Below are 27,794 nucleotides of genomic sequence, written 5' to 3'. Positions count from 1 at the left end.
TAATGTGTGGCAGCTGCTTTTGGGGGTAGAGGGAGGATTTCAGAGGATTAATCACTTTAGGTCAACAGAGCTTTCTCACCAGCCTATACTGTGTCGGTCCCATCTCGTTTTAATGATGCCCAGTTTCCTCAGTTCCTGGTAGACACTCCCAGGAGTGCACAAAACAAGCATGAGTTCAAGTCTGTTGCTCTCCCCAGGTTGGCGGAGTGTGTGCGGAGCCCAGGATCACATTACATAATTGACACAGGGGTGAAAAATGGGTTACAAAATAGTGGGATAAAAAATAAAAATAAAAAAGGAGAGCACAAAACAGAGAGACATCATATCATATTTATTGGATTGGAAAAGGAGGATGCAAAATCGCAGGCATATTCTTTGACATCCACAAAACAATGGATGGCTCTTAACTCTACCATAAGCCCAGGGAGCCTCTTGATATGACTGGGGCTCAAAATAACAAAGACCCGGCTTATAGAACGTGGAGTGCCCAGTGGTATATCTATAACTGCGCCACTATATTTAATAGAAACAACCAGGTGTCTATACAGTCCCTCACATACAGCTCTTGGTTATTTTCTATTTATTAATATTATTTCTGGCAACATAGACCAGGGGGGGGGGGGTGTCGCCAAATTATTTTGGGGGGGTCCCCAAATTATATTTAAAAAAAAACTGATTGGCTGGAAAATGGAAATGAAGTACACGTAGTACATGCATACACTTTCCTTAATGATTATACAGTATCTGGTTTCAGTATATATATTTTCTCTATTATTAAGGTTATTCTTGCAATCAGTTTGTATTGGGGGTGGGGAGGAGGAGTGGTGCGGGGGTCGCAAGACATGGCCAAAGCATTTCCGGTGGTCCCCTGCAGCCAGAAACGTTGAGAACCCCTGACATATACACAATCACAATAGACCATCTGCAGTATGTCAGGGATATGTGTCAGGCATGGCATGCATTCCTTGAATGTATTTGGACAATGGTGATAGTAGGTCAGTCTCTAAATATAAAAATGCTCTCCTGTTTAGTGTGAGTGGGACGAGTTAGTGCGACCGGCTACATACCTTCCCAGGCAGAGGTGAGGACTTTCAGTGAGGTAGAATTGATGTGGAGAAAAGGAAATGAGGATTTGTGTTGATTTCTAGGATATGTTTTTGGAATAAGGTTCTCGATCTACTAAACTTTTTTTCACCCCTTTTTGGAGACCAAACATCATTAGCGTGGCTTTGCATTTTGTAACGTTTGGAATAACTTCATTGGGGGAGTTATGACTTCATACGAGGACTTGAGTGACTATGACCTCAGTGACTACATCTTTCAACTAAGCATCCAAGAATCTTGCCAAGATGCTTTTTTAAATTCTAATGCCAGGTATGGATGCTGTATTCTCTATATGCGTTTTACAATTACATAAAATAGAAGTAAACATGCTGACATTACTAGCGTTTCAGAAATGTATCCACCAGAAATGTTAACTATATGTTTTCTCCTTCCCATGTATTAGTTTAGAAACGGAGAGAGGTGCCAATTTGAGAGTGATTGCTGCGATAGAGCAAGGTATGTGCAACACCATCCTCAGAATGCTCTGATAAACATCGTCTCAGTCGGGTAGAAACCTCATAAGTCCAAAACTGTTACTTTTCAGGATTCAAATTCAAAAATAGCAGATCTACGAGATCACCTTTCGAGCTTGTGGATCTGCTACTTTCGATGCTTTAGTGTGTATGATCGAATAGGGCGTTAATTCACGAATAAAACACAAAGTTAAATAAAAACATGTATGAGGTTTCTGGCCCGACAGCAACGATATGTCTTTGTGTTTGCATGCCAAACCCCTGTGCTCCCCCATAATGCCAGCATCCGCCTAGTCTGTCACACGCCAGGCTGCTGTTTAGGAGAACTGTCTGGCATCATCACTGCCAACCACGGCTGGCAGGGACAGACAGACCTAACAAACAGATTGGTGGGAGAGAGGAGAGTGGGCGACAAAGTAGGTTTAGTACTTATGGGAAGAGGAGAGGCAGAGGTGAGGAGGGGTTCCAGATTCCATGATATTTGTTGACCAGGCAGGCATCCTATAGTATAGTATAGTGTGTATAGTTTCAATGTACAGATCTTGGTTTACCTATATGATCCTATAGATGACTATTTATATGCATGCATTGGATGTATTACCTCCAGACATGTTTACCACGATTTAAAAAGAAATAGCAGATCTACAAGCTCTGCTATTTTTGAAAAATCGTGAACATGTGGCACAAATCTTTGAATATATATTCTTTCAGAGCGAAAGTTTTTAACTCAAATCTTCGCTTCTGAGGAGGTCCCTGGAACAGCATATTTTCAGATGGGGGTCGGTGGCCAATTACATAACATTTTTGTGGTCCTTGACATGAAATATTGAGCACCACTCAACTCAACTAGAAACATAGGTATTTCAGAAAACTGACAGGATTTAGGAGATTTATTTTTAAATTTCAAAGTCAGGTCTAAATGGTTTAAGAGCGTATAAAGCTAAATGCCTATTGATTTGGTTCCTTCTTCTTGTGTCCAGGTAAAATGGCAGTGCTCCGGGAGCTGCTGCACCAGCACCCGGGTGCCGCCAGCAAGTGGGACAGCAGAGGGTGGCTTCCTCTGCACAGAGCTGCAGCGCAACCCATTGTAGCGCTTTTGGAGACTGTGCTGCATGGTAAGAGATTTAAAGGAGAATTTCAGACTAGAAGGATTTCTTACCTTTATTTGTAGTTGTTACAGTACGTCTCCACCAAAGAGGTCCAGGTGTTATTTTGTGCAGAAGCACATTATTGGCTATTTCCCCTACCATAAGCCCTCAACGAATTCAATTGAATTGAATGGGGCATTGGGTTTTAGTGCTAATTCGCTTATTTCCATCGCTCAAAATTAAATAAAACATTTGCATTTAAGCGTTAAGATTCAAGTTACTTTATTGATTTTGATTATTAGTTATTACAAAATATAAATGAACCATTTCAGCCCTATATACTTCGGTTAGCCTGACAATCTGCAAGCTCACTAGATCTGCTATTTTTCTATGTATACATTTGGAAACATTTGAAATGGGACAATGGAAACACTTTTATTTTTAGTATACTTAAGTAAATTTGAATGTGAATAAATTTTATACTTTTTACTGGAGTACATTTTGAATAGGACTGGACTTTTACTTTTTAGTAGTTCTACTACATGATGGTATTGGTACCGTACTTTTTTCCCACCACTGGCAAATGGCGAGGTGGCGATATTGGGCTGGGCTTAACGGTCCGTCAAGGATCACACAACTGTTGACCTGACATCATCACGATGAACACCAGGAATGTCCCCCGCCGGTGACCTTGACCCTCCCCCCCCCCCCCCCCCTTCTTTCAGTGGCTTCGTGTGGGCTTAGTCTGGAGGAGAGGACAACAATGGGAGGAGAGACCGCGCTAACTCTGGCGGCTAAAGCCGGCTTGGTGGAGAATGCGAAGAGTCTGCTGGTGCATGGGGCTTCTCCACACAACACCAACGGCAAGAATGAGTCCCCGTTGCTGCTGGGTGAGGGGCGCGCGACTTCCGTGCATGTGTGAGAGAGATCCAAGTTGGGGTTTAGGGTTAAGACTTAAAAAGTCGTTTATAGGTTGGGGGCCGGCCGCTGCCTAATTTACACTTAGCGTGCCCAGTATCACACACTGGAAATAGTGTAACCGTGTGGCACGTTGTTAGACAGCGTGTGCTTTTTGACCATTTTATGAAAAGTCTTGAAAGTGTGTGAAAAAAATCACACCTGTGTGAACTGAGTGTTGCAACTCCCCCCCCCCCCCCCCCCCCCCCCACCTCTCTCTCTCTCATTAGCAGGCAACAGTGCAGCACTATCCCTCTCTCCATTTCTGGCACAACAGCGCCCCTACTGGTACTCATTATACTGGTGCTCATTAACGTCACATAGGTGGGTTAACGTCACATAGATAGGCGGACACGGACATTGCTGTTCCTTGGAGTGGTTGCACCACTCAAAAACACAACACATTTGTGGGTTTGGTTTAAAGTCAGGCTAAGAGAATAATGTCAGGGTTATTAGGGTAGGGAAATTAATTCAGTGTATAGAGCACATGTCTCTCTTGTATTAGGCACTAGTCCTAAATCAACATTTAAATGCACGCATACAAGTTAATGATATTCAAGCTGTAATCTTTGACCGAGATGTGTGCTGTATTTTGTCATCATACATGTCTCACGCACGTCATGCTGAAGCGGTGCGGTCAGGGTCCCTGGAGATGACCCACACGCTGATCGCCCACGGAGCCTGGGTGGACCACGCGTGCCGCAAGAACTGGACGGCCGTCCACGAGGCGGCCCGGTCGGGCGGCGTGGACATCATGATGCTGCTGCTGCGGCACGGCGCTCAGCTCAACCAGAAGGACATCATGGGAGTGACGCCGCTGGCCGTGGCGGCAGAGCACGGACATTATCACATGACCGAGATTCTGCTCAACTATGGTATGTATAGGAAGAAGAAGTCGACCATTATCACATGACCGAGATTCTGTGTATGTACCGAGTGGAATAGTAAGAGAGTGGCGACACTATAGCGTTGACTCCCATTGTAACAATGGAATGCGGAAGTGCTCATTCTGATTCTCAATGGGATAGTTCCAATGTTTGGAACTATAGCCCATAGGCACCTGCTTTGAGGTGAGATCAAAGCCAATCTCTTACTATTCCACTAGGGGTATGTATAGGAAGAAGGCCATTATCACATGACCGAGATTCTACTCAATTATGGTATGTAGGAAGTAGAGCGATTTCCTTTAGCCTTCTATAGGCATAGAGACTATGCCTAAATTCCCATGGAGACACGAGAGCCTCCTCTGTGTCTCCATAGGGAACTACTGCTGGTTTGGGGGTGAACTATCCCTTTGAACTATTCATTGTAGCATTGTACTTGTCATCTGGTGATAACCAGATCAGTTTGCAGCATACCATCGAGGGACGGGATGTATGCACGCCACCTGTTTTTAATCTGGTGATCTGGTCATCTGGTGATACACAGCTCTAGCTTCACCTTGTTTTAACCACACATGTGAACATTTAATAGCTGATCTCTGAGCTTGTAGATTAGCTATTTTTGGTGTGTAAAGGTCTGGTGCTATGTATAGAGGAAAAAAGGATGGAGGCAAATATAGACCCCGGGGTCTATATTTCAATGAACTATGTAGGATTTACATGGAAATTGTTGTGTATAAAGTGTATAAAGGCGCCTTTCTGTTTCACAACATAATGATAGAAGTTTTCTTTTTACCCAAAATGTGGAATAATTTAGTAGGTTTTTAACCCAAACTTCTCTACAGTTGGTCCCTGGCACAACATCTTTTCAGATGGAGGTCCTCAGCTCATAGCGCTCATAGCCCATAGCGCTCATAGCGCGCCACCGAGTGGCGCGCTACGAGCTTGTAGGTCTGCTATTTTTTAAAAATCGACATAGAAACATAGCTTTTTTTTTCAGAAAACTGTCAGGATGTAGAAGACATTTTTAAAATCTGATCTCAGGTCAGAATGGGTTGATATTCTGTCCACGTCGTCCATCCATCCTGCAGGCAGCAGAGTGAACTCCCAGGCCTTCAACGGGGAGAGCGTCCTCACAGACGCAGCCGGCTCGGGGAACCTGGCCTGCATCCGTCTCCTCCTGGAGAACGGAGCCAACCCCAACCTACCCAGCATCACTGGACACCTGCCCATCCACAAGGCCGCGTACGCAGGCCACTATGAGTGAGTCAGAGCTAAGTGTTAAGATATAGGAGGGGGCAGAAACCGAGCGCTCGCTCGCTGTTCATGCAGCCCTGAACCGAGACAAGCTGGAGTTGGAAATACATTGTTTGCGGCGCAAATAAGAGCTATTTTGGGCATGTGTGCAACGTGACAACTGTTTTAAAGTATTGTACAGTAACAACTAAAGTCTCTTTAATGTTTACTACAGTATGTTGTACTTTTTCTATACAAGGGATTTAAGATCATTAAAGCTGGGCTGTTGCCTGAGTCCAATGCATGTCTGCCTATTTCCGGTCCAGGACTTGTCCCAGTTGGTTGTCCCCATTCTCAATAGAAGTCTATGTAGACTGTCTATTGGACTGGTCCCATGAAGTGAACGCAGTTTGCGTAACTCTGTGTATATCTAAGCCTCTGGAGTGAGTGAGTGAGTGATACACATAGGGACTACTGTGACCCCCCTGTCCTCTGACGACGATGTCAGAAGTGACAATTGAAACCTATTTTAAACGAAAGAAAATAAAAAAGTCCCTAATACTGCATCAAAAGTAATCAACAAAGCGGTCAAACATTGGCCAAATTTTCAAATAATATAAGAAAGAGACACTTTTTGAAAATAGCAGATCAACAAGCTCACACCACCTTGCAACGCGAGCTATTTTCACAATATTTATCTGTGGAACCGAGTCAAACTAAATTGGGGGTCCCCAGTTCCAATAGGATTATTGTTGGGGGTCACAGCCTGACCCCCAAAGATTGCGCTCTTACTGTAGATTGTGTCAAAGGTCATTTCTCACCTAGGCTCAGGATCCGACACAGATTTTGACCTGATGGTCAAGATTCATCCCCTGGCTGCAGCAAGCAGGCGGGCTAGTTTGCACAGATGAGATAACCGGGTTCAAATCCGGGATAGAAGAGGACAGTTGTCAGTTACTGTACATAGTGCTGCTTTAAGTCTTTTCTTTTTAGTTTATTTTAGTCCCCGATTAAGATTATTACAACCCAAGGAACCTAACCTTGTTTACTTTATATTCCCTGACCCTCAGCTCTTTGAAGATGCTGATACCTCTCACAAACAAGAAGGCCATCAAAGAGGCGGGTCAGAGCCCGGTGCACAGCGCTGCAGAGGGCGGTCAGAACCACTGCCTGGAGCTGCTCATAGCGCACGGCTTCGACGTCAACTACCGCATGAACGTGTGCAACTCCGAGAACTACCGCGACATGAGGCGGAGCGCGCTGTACTTCGCCGTGTCGAACGGCGACCTGGCCTGCACCAAAGCCCTGCTGGAGGCCGGGGCCAAAACGGACATGGATCCCCTCCACTGCCTCCTGGTGGCGGTACGGTCGGGGCAGTACGACATCGCCAGGCTGCTGCTGACCAGGAAGGCACACGTCAACTGTTACTTCACGGTGATCAGCGACACCGTGTTCCCCACGGCGCTGCAGTACTGCCTGAAGGACGAGGTGATGATGCGTCTGCTGCTCAACAACGGCTACGACGTGGCGAGGTGCTTCCGCTGCAAACACGACGACCCTCTGGATCCCAGCGACAACGTAGACGGCAAGATTCCGGTGAGCTCTCTCTCTCAACCGTTAACATGAGGTGCTCTCTCCTCCCGGCGTGGGCTCCTCACTGGCATGGTGATCGAGCCAGTAGGCAGTGGCAAGCAGTGGAAGGAATTAATTGGAATAACGACTAAATTGGGAGGAACAAGGAGGTCAAATATATTGGCAATATGGATTGATCGATTGAAATATTTATTAACAGTTTGCAGAATTACAGTACATTTCAAGCACAAACTCAATACAAAGACCCAATTAAGCATTACACTTGTTTACAAGAGGGTCCACCATGTTCAATTCATCAAAACATTTAGAGCCGTACAAATAGACACTTCTATATAGTCAAAGAACAGAACAGGATTTCATCATAAAGGAGGTAAAAAGGGAAAAGAAACTTATACAGTGAGGGGGGAAAGGGCGGTGGGGGGATTCAGATTTTACGGGGGCCAGTTTCGAATTGCAGCCATCCGTAGGTGCCCTTTGAGAGCAGTTTTGAAGGAGTCAAGGGATTCACATGTCTTAATGACTGTCGGTAGGGCGTTCCACATTTTGGTGGCATAGGAGCGAAAATAATTTAGTCCTGGCTACTCTAACCTATAACAAACCAAACAAACAAACCAACTAAAATAAATAAATAACATGGCATAACATGTGTATATTTGAACGTCTTTAAATGTTCTGATGAATTGAAAATAGAGGACCCCGATGTATTTTTATCCTCGTGGCAGATTTTGTATTGACCTGTACTTTTGTTTGAACTGTACCCATTCTACACAAAATGTCAATCAATCAATCAATCAAAGAACCTGACTTCCATCTAACAGTAGAATATCTGTAGAAGGAAACTATGAGTATATAGTAGTCTACATAATTATTAATATGCTAGCTACATTACATATGTTTAGGCTCTGTATAGGCCTGTAAGGTTGTCGAGGCTAGTGCTAGTGCTAGAGCTAAGATGGAGAAGAGGTGAGTTTTCAGACTACGGCGGAAGATTGGGAGTGAGTCTTCAGTTCTGCTTGCAATTGGAAGTTCATTCCATAGTTTTCGAGCCAGAAGGGAGAAGAGTCTGGGACGTGTCGAGCGTTAATTGTCCCTGGGGGGGGGGGACATACCTTTGGTGCCATACCTTTGGTTGCTTTGTAGACCAACATCAGTGTTTTGTACGGGCAGTAACCGGGAGCCAATACAGGGAGCAAGTCATGTGAGAATTTTGGCTGGTTGAAGACCAAGCGCGCTGCGGCATTCTGGCTCAATTGGAGAGGCTTAAGTGCACATGCCAGTAGGCCAGTTAAGGATTATAACATAGTTGACAGGAGTCCCACAGGGGTCTGCACTAGGCCCCCTCCTTTTCCCCCTCTACACCAAATACATTTGCCAAAAATAGCTGATCTACGTACATGCTCACGTGTCTTCTTCCTCGGGAGTTCTCCATCACAGTTTATGATGGCATAAATGCTGGGGCTTTTGAAATAAAATCTTGAATAAAATACCAGATTCACTTCCTGAAAATGCAGCGTTGCATTGTGGGAGAGCCACTACTAGATAGTCTTTCAACTGCCATCCAGTGGTGGAATTGTTGTAGGCCTACTGACATGGTTATGGAAATAATCCGGAAGGTGAATGTGTAGCCTATCGTAGCCTAAGTTTATTCAGAAGAACAGCAACAAGCAAACAACATCTCTCAGTCTAGCAGGCTCAGCCTACGTATCACTCAGTATTCTCTCCCTCAGCACATCTCTCTCTCTCGTGGTCTCCATCCCACCAGCCTCCTGAGCTTCTGAGCAGGTCCTCTCTTATACCCCAGAAGCAGGTTCACAGATCGACAACATGACCATCACAAAAGTACAATACAATACAGACACTCTCACCGTCTTGGCTGTCGCCACCCTCCTGAGACAGGAACTCCATAGTGATACCTATTTAGGCCCAGCACGGTCTCATAACAAACATATGGTATTTTACATACTGTACAGCTTGATCAAAGGGATCAAAGGGATTGGAGTAAGACAGGCTTTCAGGCCAAGTCGTTGCTCACAGACACGACCAGACAGAACAGCATGGAACAATACAAACAATACACTATATAGATTTGAGCCTTCATACAGTATTTCCCACAACAACATTCACGTACTGTACACATAAGGACACACTGGATACGCACTGGATACGCATGGCAACGCAACGTAACGGATGGAGTGCATTGCGTGCATTCTCTCAGTCTCACCCCAACGTAAGTGAAAACGGACTGTCGAGGCCTTTCAGCTAACAACACTGTAGAGCTTAATGCTAGATAGGAGAGTGTGGAGGGCAGCGATTCAGGAGTCCCGAGTTGGTATAGGCTAGACTGCACTCTTGCATGGCATGAGATGTTTAATCTATCCATGACAATGAATACACAACAAACGTCAATGTTACCTCAGTAGTAGACGTACCGTATGTGTACATGCCTCATGCCTGTAATATCCCTCTGACTTTATCACCCATCTGTGTCCTTTAAAACAATCCCATATTTTCTTTCTCTCTCTGCAGTTTTGTGAGTTCATGAGCCTGTGTTGTCTCATGCACCTGTCTGGTGGAGTCACAAAGATTCTCCTGGATTACGTCAGCCACGTAAACATCTGCTCCAAGTTCACACGCCTTCTGGAGAAGCAGAACGAATGGCCAGAGATATGTAACATTCTGAGTAAGTTGCTTTGTAAGCGTATAGCCTTAAAATTATTATGTAGCCTACCCTAATTCTCTTGCAGTTATTGCATAGATGTGTTATTTTGTCGTCTTGATTTGCTTGTTTTTTTGTTGTTTTCATTTGGTTATTTTTTCCACGAGCGCTGGATATTCTTGTTTTTGAAAATAGCAGATCTACAGTTTGTGAGCTTGTAGAGCGGCTATTTTCGGCGAAGAGGTTTGGTGTGCAGGGAAAGAGCAGACCAAGTCAAAGGTCAGGTTTACAACGTATTACTGTTTAAGTTCTTAAATGTCTGAGAACACAGATTTACAGAGGTCGAACCAAAGTGCTTCACATCACAGAGCATAACATAACATACATAGAGGCAAAAAAGAAGAGGATAAAGGCCTATTCATAGTCTGGATTTTCGGTGGTAAGGTGACCACCGCTCCGGTGGTGAGCTGACCACCGGAGCTGAAATAACGTTGAGCGGTGGTGAGTAAAAACAGAGAGAAGGGCTGGAGCGGTGGCGGTGGTTTGCTCTTCACCGTGGCTCGTGACGTCATGTTGTAGTTCGGTGGTCACCCCACCACCGTAAAACCAGACTATGTATGAGCTTTAAGAAGATAGATAAAAGCAAAAGGGAGGAAAAGCATTATATAAAAATGTCTGAACAGAGCAACATATCAATATGTAGTGGGGGTCCCTGCTTCATATATCTCTCTCTCAGCTAAGGGGTCCTTGGCCTGAGAAATGTTGAAGACCCCTTATTTAAACCGATCACAACTCGTTTCTCCAGGGAGCCCTCGGTCTCTGAAGCATCTGTGCAGACTTGACCTCAGGAGACGGATGACCTTGAAGAGACTGAACAACCGTGACTTCATGAACTCTGGCCTGTTCCCACCCAGGCTAAAAGACTACCTGCTGTACCAGGAGCTGGATCTGTACAGCCACACTGCGGACGTGTGGATCATGTAGATTGTAGAAGGACAAGTCTGTGTGCTTCTCAAACCCTTTCCATGTCAACGACGTCCCCCAAATCTATATCGTTGCTGTCGGGCAGAAACCTCTTATCCCGATATTCTAACTTACGTTAAAAGTAGCAGATCCACAAGTCCCGAAGCTACTGAAGCGTTTTCAGTTGATCTGTTACTTTTGCTGTCCTGAGGTTTCCATTCGATATTTGTATATTTTGGCCTTGACCACCAAGAGATGATTTGTGTTAAAAATGTTATACATCCTTATACGGATGTGTCCACTATTTTTCCAGATCTTTCCAAAATGTTTGGAAAATAGCCCATCTACAAGCTTCTAACCCCCTTATCCCTAAACATTTTTGAATAGTTAAAATAGCCAATCTATACATCGACATGTTGTGAGCTTGTAGATATAAAAATATTCTGAAAAAAATAACACCGACTATAACATGTATGTCTACCTGAGACATAGTGAGAGAAAAACATATCTACTAACTCATCCCATATGGTAGATATGAGCTTCAGGCAGTACTACTTGCAACCAGTAGGTGTCCTAACAGTACCAGGGCCGAAATGTCTCTCTCAATGTCCGAGTAGAGGGAGACCACTGCAGATCTACCAGTTATATTGTATAAAGAGATTGGTTAAAATGATGTTTTAAGTTAGCCTGCTTTACCTTGAAATCACTTCTGTCCAAAATAAGATAACTCCTCCTTTGAGGGGAAAGTGATACCTATGAAGTTTTACAATGATTGATTATGGAGTTACGGTCAGATATTTTAAATAGAACTCTAGAATTAGCATTATTCATATAATGTAACATTGTTCTTTTTTTCTATGCATTTGTTTTACACCAGCTTGTTAATACTGCATTTTCCACTGTCTTTATGAACAAATAAATTATGTGAATGGAATAAAACTTGAAGGGTTGCAATAAAATACGAATAGTTTGACGTGGGTCTTTTGTGAAGACACTGGTGCAGCTTTCTTTAGCAGATAGATTTATCAAATGATTTGCTTTGTAAAATACTGCGCTGTCACTTCTGTATAACTCGAACGGACTCAGGTCTTAATGTGTTAAATGCAGTGGTGTAAAGTGTACTCAAGTACTGTAAATTTGAGCTTTACCGGTTACTTTGAAGATTTTGAATATAACTGCAAACCACAAATTACATTAACCACTTCAACCACTTTTGGTGCTTTAAGTATATTTTGATGCCAATACTTTTGTACTTTTACTAAGTAAACTTTGAATACAGGATATTTACTTGCAACAGAGTATTTCTACATTGTGGTATTGATACTTTTACTTACTGTAAGTAAAACTTGTCAGTACTTCTTAAACCACTGCCAAATAAATAACCATGACTAACATTTTGATGCCAGTTGCATTATTTTCGAGTCATGAAGCTGTGTGAGATTATAGTTTTAAGCACTCTTACAGTAAGTAGGCCTACTTTACAAGTGCTTTATAAAAAAAACGAATCACAACACAATGTGCTATAATTATTTTTTATAAAGCCTTATGGGTACTTAAGAGTGCTTATAATAATAATTGCACAGTGTTATAAGCCGATTATAATGCAGGCAGGGCTTGACATTAAGGCTTGTCCAGGACAACTAATAAATCCTTCCGGACAAGTGCATTACATTTTTACTTGTCCGTTGGACAAGTGACTCTTGGTTTCCCTTTTTTTGTGAAACAATATTGCGAGACATTATTGTCTGGCTTTCCTAATAATCACCTTTCCAATATTGTCCGTCATCTTGTGTTATTCTGTGGCTTGTTTATTTACTTTCAAAGGGAAAAACTACCCAACATCACTTATTTATTTTAAACGGCTACTAATTGCGACCATATGTCGCGTTTACCATTAAAACCTGCATTTCCCGTCAGTCAGTCAGTGCGTCGTGTTCATGACACCACGTCATGAAAGGGACCGGTTCAGACATTCCATATGTTGATCTGACCTCATCAAACCCTGTACACTCGAGACACGCTCCATATATGGCCAGTAAGCCTACAGAATTCATTCCATATGTTGATCTGGTGCTGGTTTAACCCACGGCTAGAAGGCTGTTTCAACCAATCAGATTGCTTCCTCGAAATGACCTGTGACCTGTGACATTGACATTAACACTTTAATAAAGACACTGCCTGCACAAACCTTGTTAAAACAGGTACCAAACGGTGGCGGATACAGAACATGTCTATGATTGCGCCTCGAAAAATCTCCCTGCAGTCAATTTATTATACCCCTCCCCGAACAGGCCTTTTTTCCTGACCACTTTTCCATGATTTATATATGATGTATACATTATGGATCATTAGTATGAACTTATGGTCATTCTTCTTCAACTGCTCAATTCTTGCCACTGTCTCTGATTGTCTTTAAAGCTTTGAAAAGTTCAAAGCAATCACTTCAATATAAAGTGAAGAAGTTGAAGTAGAAAGTAGACAAAAGTACAGAGATGGCCATGGAAATAGTAACAATAATACGCTTGACTATTAAAGTAATTTTGTGAGTTACAAATTGCTCCATCTACGGCTACGCCTTCCCTCTCAGCTTTGTACAAAGGGTTGAGGAAACCGCGACATGCTTCTTTTAAAAACACTTCACGAGTTCACATTGCTTGAAAAAAAAAAAGTGTGATGGTCAAACCACTCTCCCACAGCTTTAAGAACAGTGTGCTTTTTTTCATCGTGTCTACTGGACTAGTATGCATTTTGGTAGCCTCGGTACCAGGCTTTCATTTTTGTTGGTGCAAAAATTGAAAGCCTGGAGGAACGTATTGGCCGCTCTGGTCTAAAAGTGGGAGTCAACCCTTCCGGGTGGGCGTCGCTCCAAATGATGTGACGCGTAGCGCTGCACTAGGGGGGAGAGGAGGGGCCGGGGGTGACGGACAGATCGATGAGATCCAATCAGGGCGTGCGCAAATCTGAGCCGCGACCCGCCCCTCTAGACCAGAAACCTAACACGTTAGCTCAGGCTAGCATTTTGGTAATATTATTGACCACTCATTTTGTATGAAAATGTCCATCACCAGACATGTTGATGACCTCTGCTCCGGACTAGTGACTTTTGTGTCCGGACAAGTGAATGGGAAATTTGTGTCTCAAATAGTTAATGCATTACAAGTATGTTTATAATTCATTACACAGGCTTAAAGTGTTGCCCCCACATTGCAGTGTAATCGCTACAGTGATTGAATAAATATTCATAATACAATACCGTATGCCATTATAATTTGTCATTAGCAGTGGTACATGAGGCATGCACATGTCACACTAGCCTGGCTAATAAGCCAGAAAATGTCTGACTTATTAGCCGGCAGGCATATTTTATTTGCCAACGGCTGATTCGCGTCTGGCTGATTAGCAAGGCTATAGTCACACCGCAGTGCTGTAAACTTTAAAGTAACTAAGCACATTTTACTCAAGTACTGTAGGCCTAAGTACAATTTTTTGGTATTTTTTACTTTATGTACGTATAGTACCAATTTCCAGTACTTTTACTTCTACTCCACTACATCTCAGACTGAGGCAAATATTGTACTTTTACTCACTCAATTTGAAAGTCACACTGCGACTCATTGTGAGCTACTTTGCTAAGTTCAAAAGATTACTTTTGCATTTTATACATTTGAAAACATGCCTGAATAATGAGCACTTTCTCCTTTTGTACTTTAAGAACATTTTGATACCAATACCTTTACTCAAAGTAAATTTTGAATACCAGACTAAATAGTATTTCTACAGTGCAGTATTGCTACTTTTACTCAAGTAAAGAAAATGTGAGTACTTTTCCCGCCACTGATGGCTCACCATTAATGACACAGTTGAAACCCTGGGTGTTAATTTATCAGTGTCAGAGTTAGATTATATATAGCACTCGTTATTTTACAGTGTACATGCATTGGTTCAGCGTGAACAGCAGGTGACAGCTATAAATAGCTTTAGAAGTGTGTGTGGGTGCATGTCAAGAGGAGTGGGGTGGGCGGGGTGGGGTGGAGGGGATTCCATTGAGCAGAGAAATAAACAAACAAACCGTTGTTTGGCTAATGGCTATATAGGTTCTTCAGGACTCGTGCTCTTTCCACAGAACCGTAATCTTAACAGGTGAGCCGTTATACGTGTTGAACTTTGACTTGTGCCCTTTCTCTGAACGTATACGCAGATACTATGTATAGCTTACTCTTCTACCCCGCGGATTTGAGCCTGTGGGTCTCCTGACAAGTGCTGAAATGTTTACCTTAGAGCTAATAGAGCCGGCCGCCTGCTTGCTCAGGGGATATTGAATTGAATCTTGGACCTTCTGGTCAAAATGTGTGTCAAACAAGAAACAATTGTGTGTCGAAGGTCATGTGTCACCTAGACATAGGATCTAAATGTTTCAATAGGAGACTAAATACAACCACGTCGATTGTATATGCTATATTGAATTAACATACAAACTGGACAAAATTGCATTTTTGTCATTTAAAAAAAAGTGACAGTGCCACTTTAACATAAGTTAAACGTTGACTTGATCTTTCCACCACCTCCTCTCGTTTCAAAAGGCAACGCTATGGATCCCACCGAGGATATGGATGACGACGGGCTTCTCGACTATGCACTCCAAATGAGCATTCAAGAGTCATGCCAAAAACAATATCTATCAACAGATAGGTATTAACATAACTGAGAGAGTGTTAAGACACTTTCCGTGCATGTAAACAGTACTGAGACATACAATGATAACACCGATACATATATACATAATATTGCGGTGTGGTTTTCCTTTTCCTTTATCCTTTTGTCCCACTGTTTTCAAATGTATAGATTCAAATCAAATCTTCCTTTGATATGTTCAGACAACAACATTTGAAGGTTGTGGAGGCCATTGAACAAGGTAAATGCAGTAGTGATAAAATTGTTTTGTGGCAATGGGGAACTTTAAACAAAAAATAACTGACAGTACAGTAGTGACTTTTGGACCTACGACAGATGCCATCCTCCTAATCTCTAATCTGTCACCTCATCCTATAGGTGACATGTTGGCACTGCAGGCGCTGTGCGATTTCCCAGAAGCCTTCAGCCAGGCCGATGACAGGGGCCGGTACCCCTTGCACAGGGCTGCCATGCAGCCACTGGCGCAAGTGCTGGAGATAGTGCTGTATGGTAAGATCTGTCCTCACATCATAAACTGTGAACACCAATCATACTGTACCAACCCCCACAGGGAACAGGATTACTGTACTGTACTGCCATGTACTAGTTTGAATTTGTTTTTAATTCATGATAGCTTTTTTTGCGAATGTTTTTTGAAAATGTTTTGAAATAGTAATTCAAAACAAAATGTAGGGGGGAAAAAAACATAAAAATGTGTCCGCAACCCACAAACGGGTCACGAGTCCTGATCCACGGTTTGTTTGGGAAGCTCATAACTCAGTGCTGTACAGTGTCAAATTCTCAGTGTTCCTGAGCAACTCGAGGAATGGACCCATAAAGGTCTATTTCCAGCCAGGTCCAGTCAGTTTGTTTTATAATTATACTTATTTTAAAAAGTTAATTCAATGTAATTTTCTGTTATTGGTTACTCGACACTATTTTGAAGCACAAATTTAAAAAAAGAAGATTCATCCTTTTGACTACCGTAAATTATGAGTTTTTATATTACATTATATATTATATTACATTACAATCACTATTTTCTTGTTGTGTTAGCAGCTTAGTCTGTGGAGCATGCCACACCCGCGGCTTGTGCCTGTATGAGTGAGTGACAAATAAACTCTTGAATCTTTTTTGATTTAAAACAACACAAATTTAGAATACAGTCAATGTCGGGAGGAAACCTCATATGTCCAAAACTAATGGCACCACACATCGAGCTTGTAGATCTGCTACATTTGATATTTGGGTGAGGCTGTAGTAAGTAGAGCATTCATTTTATTTACTAAACAAAAAGTTAAGAAGTATGGGAGATGAGGCTTCTGCAACAATATAGATGAAATGAGTGGTGTTCATGTAGCGTCTCTTCCCAGCATCCTTCAGTCTGACCTTGGAGGAGAGGACCAAGGAGGGGGAGACATTGTTGACTCTGGCGGTGAAGAAAGGCTTGTCGGACAACGTCAAGGTGCTGCTGAACCACCATGCTTCTCCACACACCACCAACAGCAAGAATGTGTCCCCTCTTCTTCTGGGTAAATACTATCCTGCTAGATAGATACTGTGTACTAGTATGCATCTATGTTGTCTAAATAGAGGCTATACTGTATGCGCGTGACAGCATCGTACCCGGAAGTTATGCAGGTACGCCTACTAAGTGGCAAAACGTTCTGGTCTTGACAGCCCACATCCAAACAGAAAGGTCCTATATCTGATTGCATTAAACACTGTTAAACTCACCAACATTGCAGGTTTACAGGAAGCTTGAATTGTCCTCCATTTGCAAAGTTTTTGTTGCACTGGTTAGTTTTAACCAGTGCCTCTTTTTGTGCAGTTTTTTTTAACTAACCTCATCCAGGGGGTACCCAATGATAATTAGGAACCAATTGGACCCTTATGGGTCTGTACTTCAGAGAGCGTACACTCTCAGAGTTAAATTAACTTTGATTTTACAATATACATTGGGGTCCCAGAGATAGAAATGCCATTAAGTGGGGGTCCGTAGCCTAATTCAGGTCAAACCTGGGGGTCCTTGAAATGAAAATCGGTGAAAATCACTGCTAGAGCCGTAAAAATCTTCTCTTATGGGGCTTCCTTGGCATATATTTTCAAACGGAGTTTGGTGGGCTAATGAGTGTCAATTTGGGGGTCCTTGACATGAAAAAGTTTGGGAACCACTGAGCTATGGGATATCTATCCATCATCCATCCATCACTACAACAACAACCAGAAGCACGGTCAGTGCGTGTCTCTGATGTTTCCGTTTGCGTCCAGCGGTGCGTGCCGGGTCCTACAGGATGGTCTCCACTCTGCTGTCCAGAGGGGCGCGCGTGGAGCAGGTGTGTCTGAAGAAGTGGACGGCCATGCACGAGGCCGCCACGGTGGGCTGTGTGGACGTCATGCAGCTGCTCCTGGAGCACGGGGCAAAGGTCACAGAGACGGACCAACACGGGGTCACTCCCCTGGGCATCGCTGCCGAGTATGCCCACTTTGACGTCCTGGAGCTCCTTATTAAACGTGGTATGTATATTATTTTATCATTAGTGAACCCTTAGTGATTGCATCCCTATTCCGGGTGGGCGAAACATTCGTTGTAAATAGTCTTGTATGTAGATTGAGCTAAGACTAGGTGTGGATGAAACTACTACAGGACCTAGTATAGATCCCTGGGTGCCCCCGGGTCGACTAAGTATATCTCTGCAGTCGGCAGTTGTTATGGTGACTGCATTTGACACGATTGATCATTCAATTTTAATACAGCGTCTGGAGCACTGGATAGGCCTGTCTGGTACGGCCCTGTCCTGGTTTTCCTCCTACCTATCAAAAATCTAGCCGAGTTTGACTCAGACAAACACAACATCAGTTCTGGTATTCCACAGGGCTCGATTCTTGGCCCTCTGCTTTTCTCCTTGTACATACTGCCATTGGGCGAACTCATTGCCAATCACGGAGTCAATTTTCATTTCTATGCTGATGATACCCAACTATATCTTTCTGTGGCTCCAGATGATCCCTGTGCTTTAGACCCGCTGTTTACCTGTCTGTCTAGCATCAAATATTGGATGAGTGAGAACTTTCTCAAGCTAAATGAGGATAAGACAGAAGTTCTCATAATCGGTTCTAGTGAACAGAAAGAATCAATATTAAGCAGACTTGGCAACCTGACTGTAGAAAGTAACAGTACAGTAAAGAACCTGGGGGTTATTATTGATTCTGAATTGAATTTTAATTCACACATTAATCATGTTACCAAGATTGCCTTTTTTCACCTTAGAAATATTGCACGAATCAGAGCCTATGTGTCCTTGGACGATTGCAAAAACGCTAATCCACGCCTTTGTTTTTTCTCGGCTTGATTACTGCAATGCACTTTTTTCAGGACTGCCTAAGAAAACAACTGACAGATTACAACTTGTCCAAAATGCAGCAGCCAGAGTTTTAACTAGAACTAAGATGGTTGTTTTTAGGATTGATTTTAAAATTATTTTACTTGTCTATAAAGCTCTCAATCTCAGTCTCGCACCTTCCTACCTACATGACTGCCTGCCTAAATATGTCCCAAACCGCCCCCCTAAGGTCTTCCACTGCTGGCCTGCTCGCTTTGCCTAAAAAAATGGCAACAAAAAAATACGGGGAAGCAGCTATTTGCTTCTACGGGCCGTTGGCATGGAACAAGCTCCCACTGTACCTTCGTCAGGCAGCCTCTGTAGACATTTTTAAAGCTCAGCTCAAGACCCACTTCTACAACATTGCTTTTAATTGATCTTTTATTTTTTTATTTTTTGTTATTCATGTTCTCACTGTATTGCATTACTGCTTGTTTTTTTAATGTCGTTGCCCTGCTTTTCTTTTATTCCCCATTGTTCTATAAAGCACTTTGAGCTGCATTTCATGTCATGAAAGGTGCTATACAAATAAAGTTTTATTATTATTATTATTATTATTACTCAAATCGACTGTGTATTATGATCTCTTTACCCAAATCCAGCTCAAGTGGCGTTAGGTGAGATACTGTATAGTCGTTTGTCCATCATTGATTATACTGAAGAAGTCATATGGGGGTTTCAATATTTTTCATGGGTTCAATATTTTTTAAACCCACACACAGATGTAAAGGGTGTGACGCAAAGCTCTCATCATGACCACCTGAGCAGCAATCAGCCATGGGTGAAACTGAATTCCCCCCTCAAGATTAATACAATCTAAAGTCTCTCATCTCCATCTCTTAATGGAGAGATGTGATTGCAATGACGTCCAAACAACAGTAAAGATAGCAGCATCGATAGCATACAATCCAGTGCTCGATCTGCATCAAATAACATATCTTTTATACAACTCCTAGACTTTGTCCAAACATTATTACGCTTCAAATAACATTACTACCCAACACCAGGGTCAATTCAAAATAGTCTATTGCTGAATATAAGAACTAGCTCTGTGTTCCAAAAATAAACAAAATGTGTTTAATGAGCATGGTGGTTTGACTCCTAATGGATATGAAGCATCAACTGAAGGCGAGAATGCTAATGTTACTGCCACCGAATTAATACAATTCTTTGCCAGAAACGGACTGTATCAAATATGAGTGACTGACTTATCGTAAACCATACAGAGCCACCTGCCAGCTGACAATATCGCTGGGACAGTTTGTTTATTTTTGGACCACAATTCTTATATGAGACAATTCTAAGATGACCAACGTTATTTTCCTTAAAGAACCGAGGGGACGAACGATTGACGTCAGGACTTACTTACGTTACTCTGAGTAGGGAGACCACCTCCAACCACTGCACATAACTGTAGTTATTGTATTGTATGAACATACTCTACCATACAGATGTACTAATTATACTCTACCATACAGATTTACTAATTATATTGTATTAACATACTCCATTGCCTGGGCCGTGGCTCAGCCGTCCAGGCACCTTGGCTGGTAATCCAGTCTGGCAGTGTGCCGCGGGTTCGACTCCCGATCGCGACGACCTTTACTGCATGTCATCCCCCCCCCCATCTCTCTCCCCATTGCCTGTCAGCCTACTGTCTGTCCCTCCATAAAAATATATATAAAATAAAGGCAAAAGCCACAAAAAAAAACATACACATTGGTGAAAGTCGGCATAAGTTTTTCATTACCGGTTCAGTATAACATGTTCAGTATAACGGTGATATGAAAGATGACTTTTGACCCAGCCCTGTGGAATTTCATCATTTTAGGGCCAAGTCCACTTGGCCGTTGATGTTGTCACTTATTTTGAGGGTACAAAAGGCCAAAGGCCAGGGCAGCAAGCCATCATATAAACAATGTTGTTGTTGCCTTCATAAACCGCCTGTTTTTACGCAGCATATGTGCTCAGCATTTTACTTGATGTTGCCCAACTTCATGTTGCCAGATTATAATGTTTATCATCGTACCGGAGGCTTAAAATTATAAAATATTGAAAAGAAAACTATCTTACACAGCCAAAAACTATATATCACAGGTGCAAATACTGTATATAACCTTTTTTTTTAACTCTGTATTTATTGTAAGAAACAACCTTGTTTGAGACAACCTTACAGACTTTCCAACTTATTTTCAAAAAGCCAAGCCTGGGTTCTATACATTGTTGTGTCACTATAACATGAAGGTGCTGATGTGAATGCTCAGGCGCCCAACGGAGACAGCGTGCTCTACGACGCAGCTGGTGCAGGGAACCCAGACTGCATCGACATCCTGCTGCAGCACGGAGCCAACCCCAACATCCCCAGTCTGTCCTCACAGCTGCCCATCCACCGGGCTGCCTATGAGGGACATTACCTGTAAGTCATCTCCATGCAAATGAATGGCATGGATGCTTGCCTCCCCCCCCCCCCCCCCCTCTTTCTGGTCATTTATCTCCACGAGGCCCAGGAAGGCTGAGATTAGCTAAAAAAAGGCGGAGATTATGTTTTGCAGACATCACAAAAATAGGCTTTCTTCACAAACGTTGAAACGTCCCATTTTTCGCTACTTCTTGTGTGGAGTACTGTATATTATATAGAGCGTCGCAGTCCTGCCCCCTTTCATGCATTTTTCCCATAGACATTTCCCATAGACATTTCAAAAATGTTCTCCCCTATTTTGCTTTAAAAATCAAACCTGCAAATTGTAATTGGAAACATGCTCTCCTTTTTCTGTTCTTTTATGAGCTCTCAAGGACATTACAAATGCTAAAAACAACAGAAAGAATGCTTTAAACTTTAAATTGCATAAACTGAACTGGAAACATACATGTGGGCGCAACCTTAACAGTAACACACATGACGTCTTGAACTAATAGAGGTCAATACTATTAACCCATTTTGGGCGGGAACCCCTTTTGGTGTTAGCATTATGTTATGATTTAGCTATTGAAAAATAGCAGATCTATAAGCTCACGAGCTTGTAGGTCTGCTATTTTTTGAAAAATCGAAGAATGACTGACATAGAAATGTAGCTTTTTCAGAAAACTGTCAGGATGTAGAAGACATTTTTTGAATCTGATCTCAGGTCAGTATGGGGAGTCATGGGGACACGACTGGAATTATTATACTCTGCCTTTTCTCAAGCTAAAGTATTGCGTTATTTCTTCCCATTTAACGGCTACTGTTTTTCCCCCTCCTCCATCAGGGCGTTGAGGATCTTCATCCCCATCACCACCAGGAGAGCCATCAGGCTGTGCGGGCAGAGCCCCGTCCACTCTGCGGCCGACGGGGGCCACCTGCAGTGCCTGGAGCTCCTGGTGCAGAGAGGCTTCGACGTCGATGCTCTGCTGGAAGCTCACATCTCCGAGAACTACGGAGACATGCGGAGGAGCCCCTTGTACTTCGCCGTCTCCAACGGAGACGTGACCTGCACCAGAATGCTGCTGAACGCCGGAGCCAAAACGGACCTGGACCCTCTCAGCTGTCTCCTGGTGGCGGTACGATCGGGGAGGTACGAGACTACGAGTATATATAGCCTATACAATTATACGTTATGCAGTCACTATATATACACACTGCACCCGAGATGTTCCTTTTAACTGAGGCCACGTTTTAGAATGTATTGTACAGTATAATGTACTGTATAACTGTAATCCACGTATCTCGAGAACCGATCGACCGCCCAACTTCAACACGCACGTCGTTGCATGCGACCCGAGGGAGTGCATTGAGTCGGTTGGATAGGCGGTTGTTCCAGAACCACCAGGAGTTGCTCTGGCCGATGCCGCGGCCCAAATGAGCTAAATGATTGCCATGGCAATCCCAGCCATAGCAGGATTCGGCAAATTCCTCACACTTACGGCTCCGGAGAATTGTGACTGTGGGGTGCTATAGGGGGTCTGGCTAATGAATCTTAGTTTACACAGAGGTCAGTCAATTGGGCTTGTTTGGAGGGGGGCTTAGGGAGGGATAAGCCTCCACCAGAGGGGGCTAAAGCCGGGGTCAATTAGTTGTCAAGTAACATATCGTCTCTGTCGGGTGGAAACCTCATATTTTCAGGATTCTAATAACAGAAAATAGCAAAAGCAGCAGATATACAAGCTCAAAAGACATCGCTTGGCGCCGCAATACGAGCTTGTGCATGTACATCTGCTGCTTTTGTGTGACGCTGCAGTGGCCTATGATCAAGTAGGGCGTTCATTTACAAAAAAACCCACAAACAGTTAAATAGATAGAGATAAGAGGTTTCATTTCATGGTGGTGTCATTAACCCTATACAGGTACGAGATTGTGAAGCTTCTCCTGGCCAACAAAGCGGACGTCAACTGCTACTTCACGGCGGTCGACGACACGGTGTTCCCCACGGCGCTCCAGTACGGCGTGAGGGACGAGGTGATGATGCGTCTGCTGCTCAACAACGGCTACGAGGCCGAGAAGTGTTTCTGCTGTCGCCACGAGAGCGACTGGGACGAATGGACTGACCTGGACTACTCGCCTGACCAGGAGGAGGAGGAAAAAGTTCCCGTGAGTTCTTTGTTAAATAAGGTCCACCTCACCCTAGGGCTGACCTTTTTTTTTTTACAAAATATTATTGTATTATTCCACTAGGTCTGTGGGGGACATAAACACATTTGAACGTGCTTTCTGACTGTTTTTAATCAATCTCCATGTGGAGTGTGTCTGCCTGTGTGGCAATGTGCCACTGCCTGTGACTTGAAATCGCACAGTGCGCTGGCCTGATAGACTCCAGAATCTCAATCACACCTGCTGTGCTCAATCTGGCTAATGACAAGCCTCTCAGTCGATGTTCACCAGTCGATGTTTTCTTTTTTGGGGGGGTGGGGGTGCTCAGTCGACTATCAGTCGACTAACAGCAAATGTATTCATATTAATTTCGACTATACAAATCCTTAGTCGGGGACAGCTCTACCTCACCCCCTGTGCAAGCAGATCTTATTTTAACGATGTTTGGGAGACAAGAAACACTTTCCTGGGTTTTTTTATGTGGGCAATATGCGATATGTTAGATATTTTGATATTTCAAAGTGTTCATGATGTCATGGACACTGGTCTCACTTCCCTCCTGGACTATAATTCCCATAATGCTTTGGTGCACTGCTCCGCCTTGTGGATAGGGGGAGGGCTGTCTTACTGAGACTACATGTAGTCCAAGAAGTAAGTGAGCCATGACATCATGGAAACTTTGAAATTCTAAAATATCTAAAAACACATATTACACACATAAAACCCCCCAGGAAAGTGTTTCTTGTCTCCCAAACATCATTCAAATAAGATCTGGTTGCAAAAGGGGTTCCTTTAAGGGTCACGAAACCGGCCCAGACCACGGGTCTTCAACGTTTTTCAGGGGGGACTCCCCTCCGAGGACCCCCTGAGGTCCTCGGAGAGGAAAAATAAAAAAATAAAGAAAACAGGTGGGGGTCCGTGCCGGTGAAATACATATCAATTTGGGAATGTCCTTGGACTCCTTGGCACAAACATGAGCGAGAACCACTGCCCTAGAAAATGAAGAACCCCAATAATGACCTATCAATGTGTGTGTGTGTGTGTGTGTGTGTGTGTGTGTGTGTGTGTGTGTGTGTGTGTGTCATGACTGTCATCCATCCCAGTGGTGTGACTTCATCAGCGTTTCATATCTGCGTCACCTGGCCGGCAGAGCCGTGTCAATCCTCCTCGACTACGTCAGTCACGTGACCCTCTGTGGCAAACTGACAAAGACCCTAAAGAGACACAAAGAGTGGCCTGACATCCGCCAGATAACAGGTATACGCCAGATAACATGGTACGGCTGTAAACAACACCCTGTTGTTTACAGCAGTTACCAGCTTATAGATCTGCTATTTTTGAGTGGTGCAACCACTCCAAGGAACAGCAATGTCCGTGTTCACCTATGTGTTGGTTCACCTATGTGTTGGTTAATGAGCACCAGTATATGACTATGAGTACCAGTAGGGGCGCTGTTGTGCCAGAAACAGAGAGAGGGATAGTGCTGCACTGTTCCCTGCTAATGAGAGAGAGAGAGGTGGGGGGTGGGGGGGTCAGGGGGGGAGTTGTAGTATGATCACCTAAGGCATGAATTTACAAAAATAAAATAAAGGGGTTTAGAATAGAGGTTTCTGCCCGACAGTGTTGTTTTTGTCGACTAAAACTAAGACGAAAAATGTTTGTCAACTACCTTTTTTCACTGACAAAAACTAAATGGAAACTAAATAAAACGTGCCGCACTGCGACGCGTTGTGTGCTTGTAGATCAGCTATTTTCAGCAAGTCATTACGACAGCATCAAGGCCCGCCAAAACACATTTTGTTCGACTAAATCAACCACAGATTTAGTCGACTAAAATCTTATGATATTTAGTCGACACAAAAAACACTCAAACATTCCAGGTAGCTAAAATGTGACTGAAACTAAATGAAAACTATTGAAGAGACCATGACTAAAACTAAAATCTAAATTTGCTGCCAAAAACAACATTGCTGCCAGACAGCAACATTATAGACAATACTGCAGATGTAAGCTTTCTAAAAGAAAAAACAGCAAAAGTGAGTCAAGAGCATTTTCTGACAAACTCCCAGTGACCCTCTCCTCTGTTCTCTTCTCATACCTATAGACAACCCGCGGTCTCTGGAACATCTGTGCAGAGTGGTGATAAGGAAACACCTGTGCCCCAGCAGACTGTCCGACCCCTGCATCAACAACTCCATGCACTTACCTCCCAGACTGAGAGACTATGTACTGTTCAAGGAAGAGGATCTGTACGCCAAGATTATATGCAAAGAGGAGTGAATGTTCAACGTTGTCTCATCAATGTATGCCAATTGATTCCACTGCTGTTGCATCCTACCAGTGAGGAGCCCCCACCGGGAGGACGTTGTATACAGCTGCCCTGCCTGCCCGAAAACAGGCCTTATTGATAAAAAGGGTATTGCAAAAGTGAGCTAAAATAGCCAATCTACAAGCTTGTGACCATGGTAACATAATATCCACGCTTGTGAGCTTGTAGATCTGCTATTGTTGTGCTATACAACTTCACTTGGCTGCTGCTGCTGCTAAACATAATAGGAAGCAATTCAAGACATCTGCGTTTTGAGTTAAAATGGCGTGAACATCACTTTGTGTCACAGTTTTTTTTTTACCTTAATTCTATGGTCACAATTAATTCCACGGATTCCATTGAATAACTGAAAAGGGGAGGGGGATCATAAATTGAACTTAATTGTTGCAGCTCTGTAAAAAAAAGAAAAAGAGAAAAATAAATCTGTGAAAAGTAAAACTGCTCTTATAAACCGATATTTTGGACGCATAAAGTTCATAGTATGGCCGGTGGTTTCAACTCAATAAAGACTAAATTTATGCAGCTATTTTTGTCTTTTTCCATATTCCGGTAATCATTGCTCAATTATTCAGTGCTTGTTCAATAACAGTCTTTAGGGGGGGTACCGATTTAACACAATCAGGGGAGAGAACTCATCAGCTTCAGTGTAAGTGTTCCAATTTGTTTCTGCTCATTGATTTTTTCGTTTCTTCATTTCCAATTCCACTTGTTCAGCCTGTACTGTATGTACAGTATGACTTCTCTGACCTGATTGGATAAAATTGGCATCCCGACTGAAAACATATAGAGATAACTGAAGTGGACCACAAGAAAGCAAGAAGCTCAGGCTATTTTTGTGTTTTTGTCAATTTTACTTTTATTTATTTGTTATAATTTAAATCTACAAGCTCACAGCACGAAGTGACAGGGATATGTTTTCACTTTCTGTGTCAATGCATTGTGATGCGTTGTGTTAATTTAATTTAACAGGTTTTGTTATCACTGTCTTCTGCACTTTCTGAATTTTTTGCACTTGTTTATTTACGCTAGTAAGATAATGTATATGTAAAAGTGCTGACAGTTTTACCATTGCGCTAATAGAGCCTGCCTGCTTTCTCAGGGGATAAAGTGAATGGTGTCAGATCCTGTGTCTAGGTGGGACATGACCTTTGGTACGATCTAAATTCTAAAATGTCTCAATAGAAGAGCAGGGAGACAAAATACAATTGTATTAACATACTCCATCATACAGATTGAGTGCTGGGCCTGCTGGCAGACACCTCATCACAAATTGGCCTCACCATTCATAAAGGAAAGACAAAAGTCCTCAAGGTCAACACAACACACAGAAGCACGGATGCAGACGTCAGAGCCAGAATCGGCAAAGCAACTTAAGACCATTTGGAGCTCGAAACAAATCAGCCAGCGGACAAAGCTCCAACTTTTCAGCACAAATGTCAAGCCACTGAAGCCAGTACTATTGTACGGATCAGAGACGTGGACGACGACAAAGGGAACAATGATGAAGGTGCAAACATTCATCAACAAGAAAATCCTGAGCATCCGCTGGCCAGACACCATCAGCAATAATGACCTCTGGCAGAGAGCGAGTCTACCACCAGTGGAAGAGGATATTAAGAGAAGAAAGGCCACACACTCCGGAAGCCAAATAATTACCAGCATCACAAGAAAAGCCTTTAGATGGAACCCGCAAGGCAAAAGAAAGAGAGGGAGGCCGAAGAACACCTGGCGCAGGGACCTTGAGACTGACATCAAACAGTGTGGACTGACATGGAAACAGCTGGAAAAGAAGGCCCAGGATAGAGGAGTCTGGCGAACTGTAGTCAACGGCCTATGCTCCATGAAAAGGAGCGATAGGCATAAGTAAGTAAGTAAGTAACCAACCATACAGATTGG

The 27,794-nt window shown here is 43.1% G+C and overlaps 1 protein-coding gene across 1 annotated transcript; it reads left to right on the top strand.

Annotated features, from left to right (window-relative positions):
• The first annotated feature begins 1,353 nt into the window (after positions 1–1,353).
• Positions 1,354–26,401, top strand: asb15a (ankyrin repeat and SOCS box containing 15a). Its single transcript, XM_083762813.1, has 20 exons — positions 1,354–1,374; positions 1,508–1,560; positions 2,558–2,692; positions 3,391–3,555; positions 4,252–4,501; positions 5,599–5,766; positions 6,810–7,335; positions 9,859–10,012; positions 10,794–10,968; positions 15,075–15,091; positions 15,532–15,640; positions 15,826–15,863; positions 16,001–16,132; positions 16,996–17,154; positions 17,894–18,139; positions 21,250–21,421; positions 22,251–22,556; positions 23,326–23,569; positions 24,673–24,826; positions 25,674–26,401. Exons 3-20 carry the CDS (start codon positions 2,563–2,565, stop codon positions 25,847–25,849), a joined length of 3,321 nt encoding a protein of 1,106 aa, XP_083618939.1. The 5' UTR covers positions 1,354–1,374; positions 1,508–1,560; positions 2,558–2,562; the 3' UTR covers positions 25,850–26,401.
• The last annotated feature ends 1,393 nt before the right edge of the window (positions 26,402–27,794 follow it).

Source organism: Protomyctophum parallelum, assembly GCF_964188405.1.
Source record: "Protomyctophum parallelum genome assembly, chromosome: 4".
Taxonomy (NCBI): domain Eukaryota; kingdom Metazoa; phylum Chordata; class Actinopteri; order Myctophiformes; family Myctophidae; genus Protomyctophum; species Protomyctophum parallelum.
Note: the sequence above shows the minus strand (reverse complement) of the source record. Positions and strands in the feature narration are given on the sequence as shown.

What these genes read in the sequence shown, in the direction of transcription:
- asb15a (XM_083762813.1), top strand. Translation starts at nt 2,563, where the DNA reads ATGGCAGTGCTCCGGGAGCTGCTGCACCAGCACCCGGGTGCCGCCAGC. An exon ending in ACGTAGACGGCAAGATTCCG is followed by an intron (nt 7,336 to 9,858) that starts GTGAGCTCTCTC and finishes CTCTCTCTGCAG; the next exon opens with TTTTGTGAGTTCATGAGCCT. An exon ending in GCCTATGAGGGACATTACCT is followed by an intron (nt 21,422 to 22,250) that starts GTAAGTCATCTC and finishes CTCCTCCATCAG; the next exon opens with GGCGTTGAGGATCTTCATCC.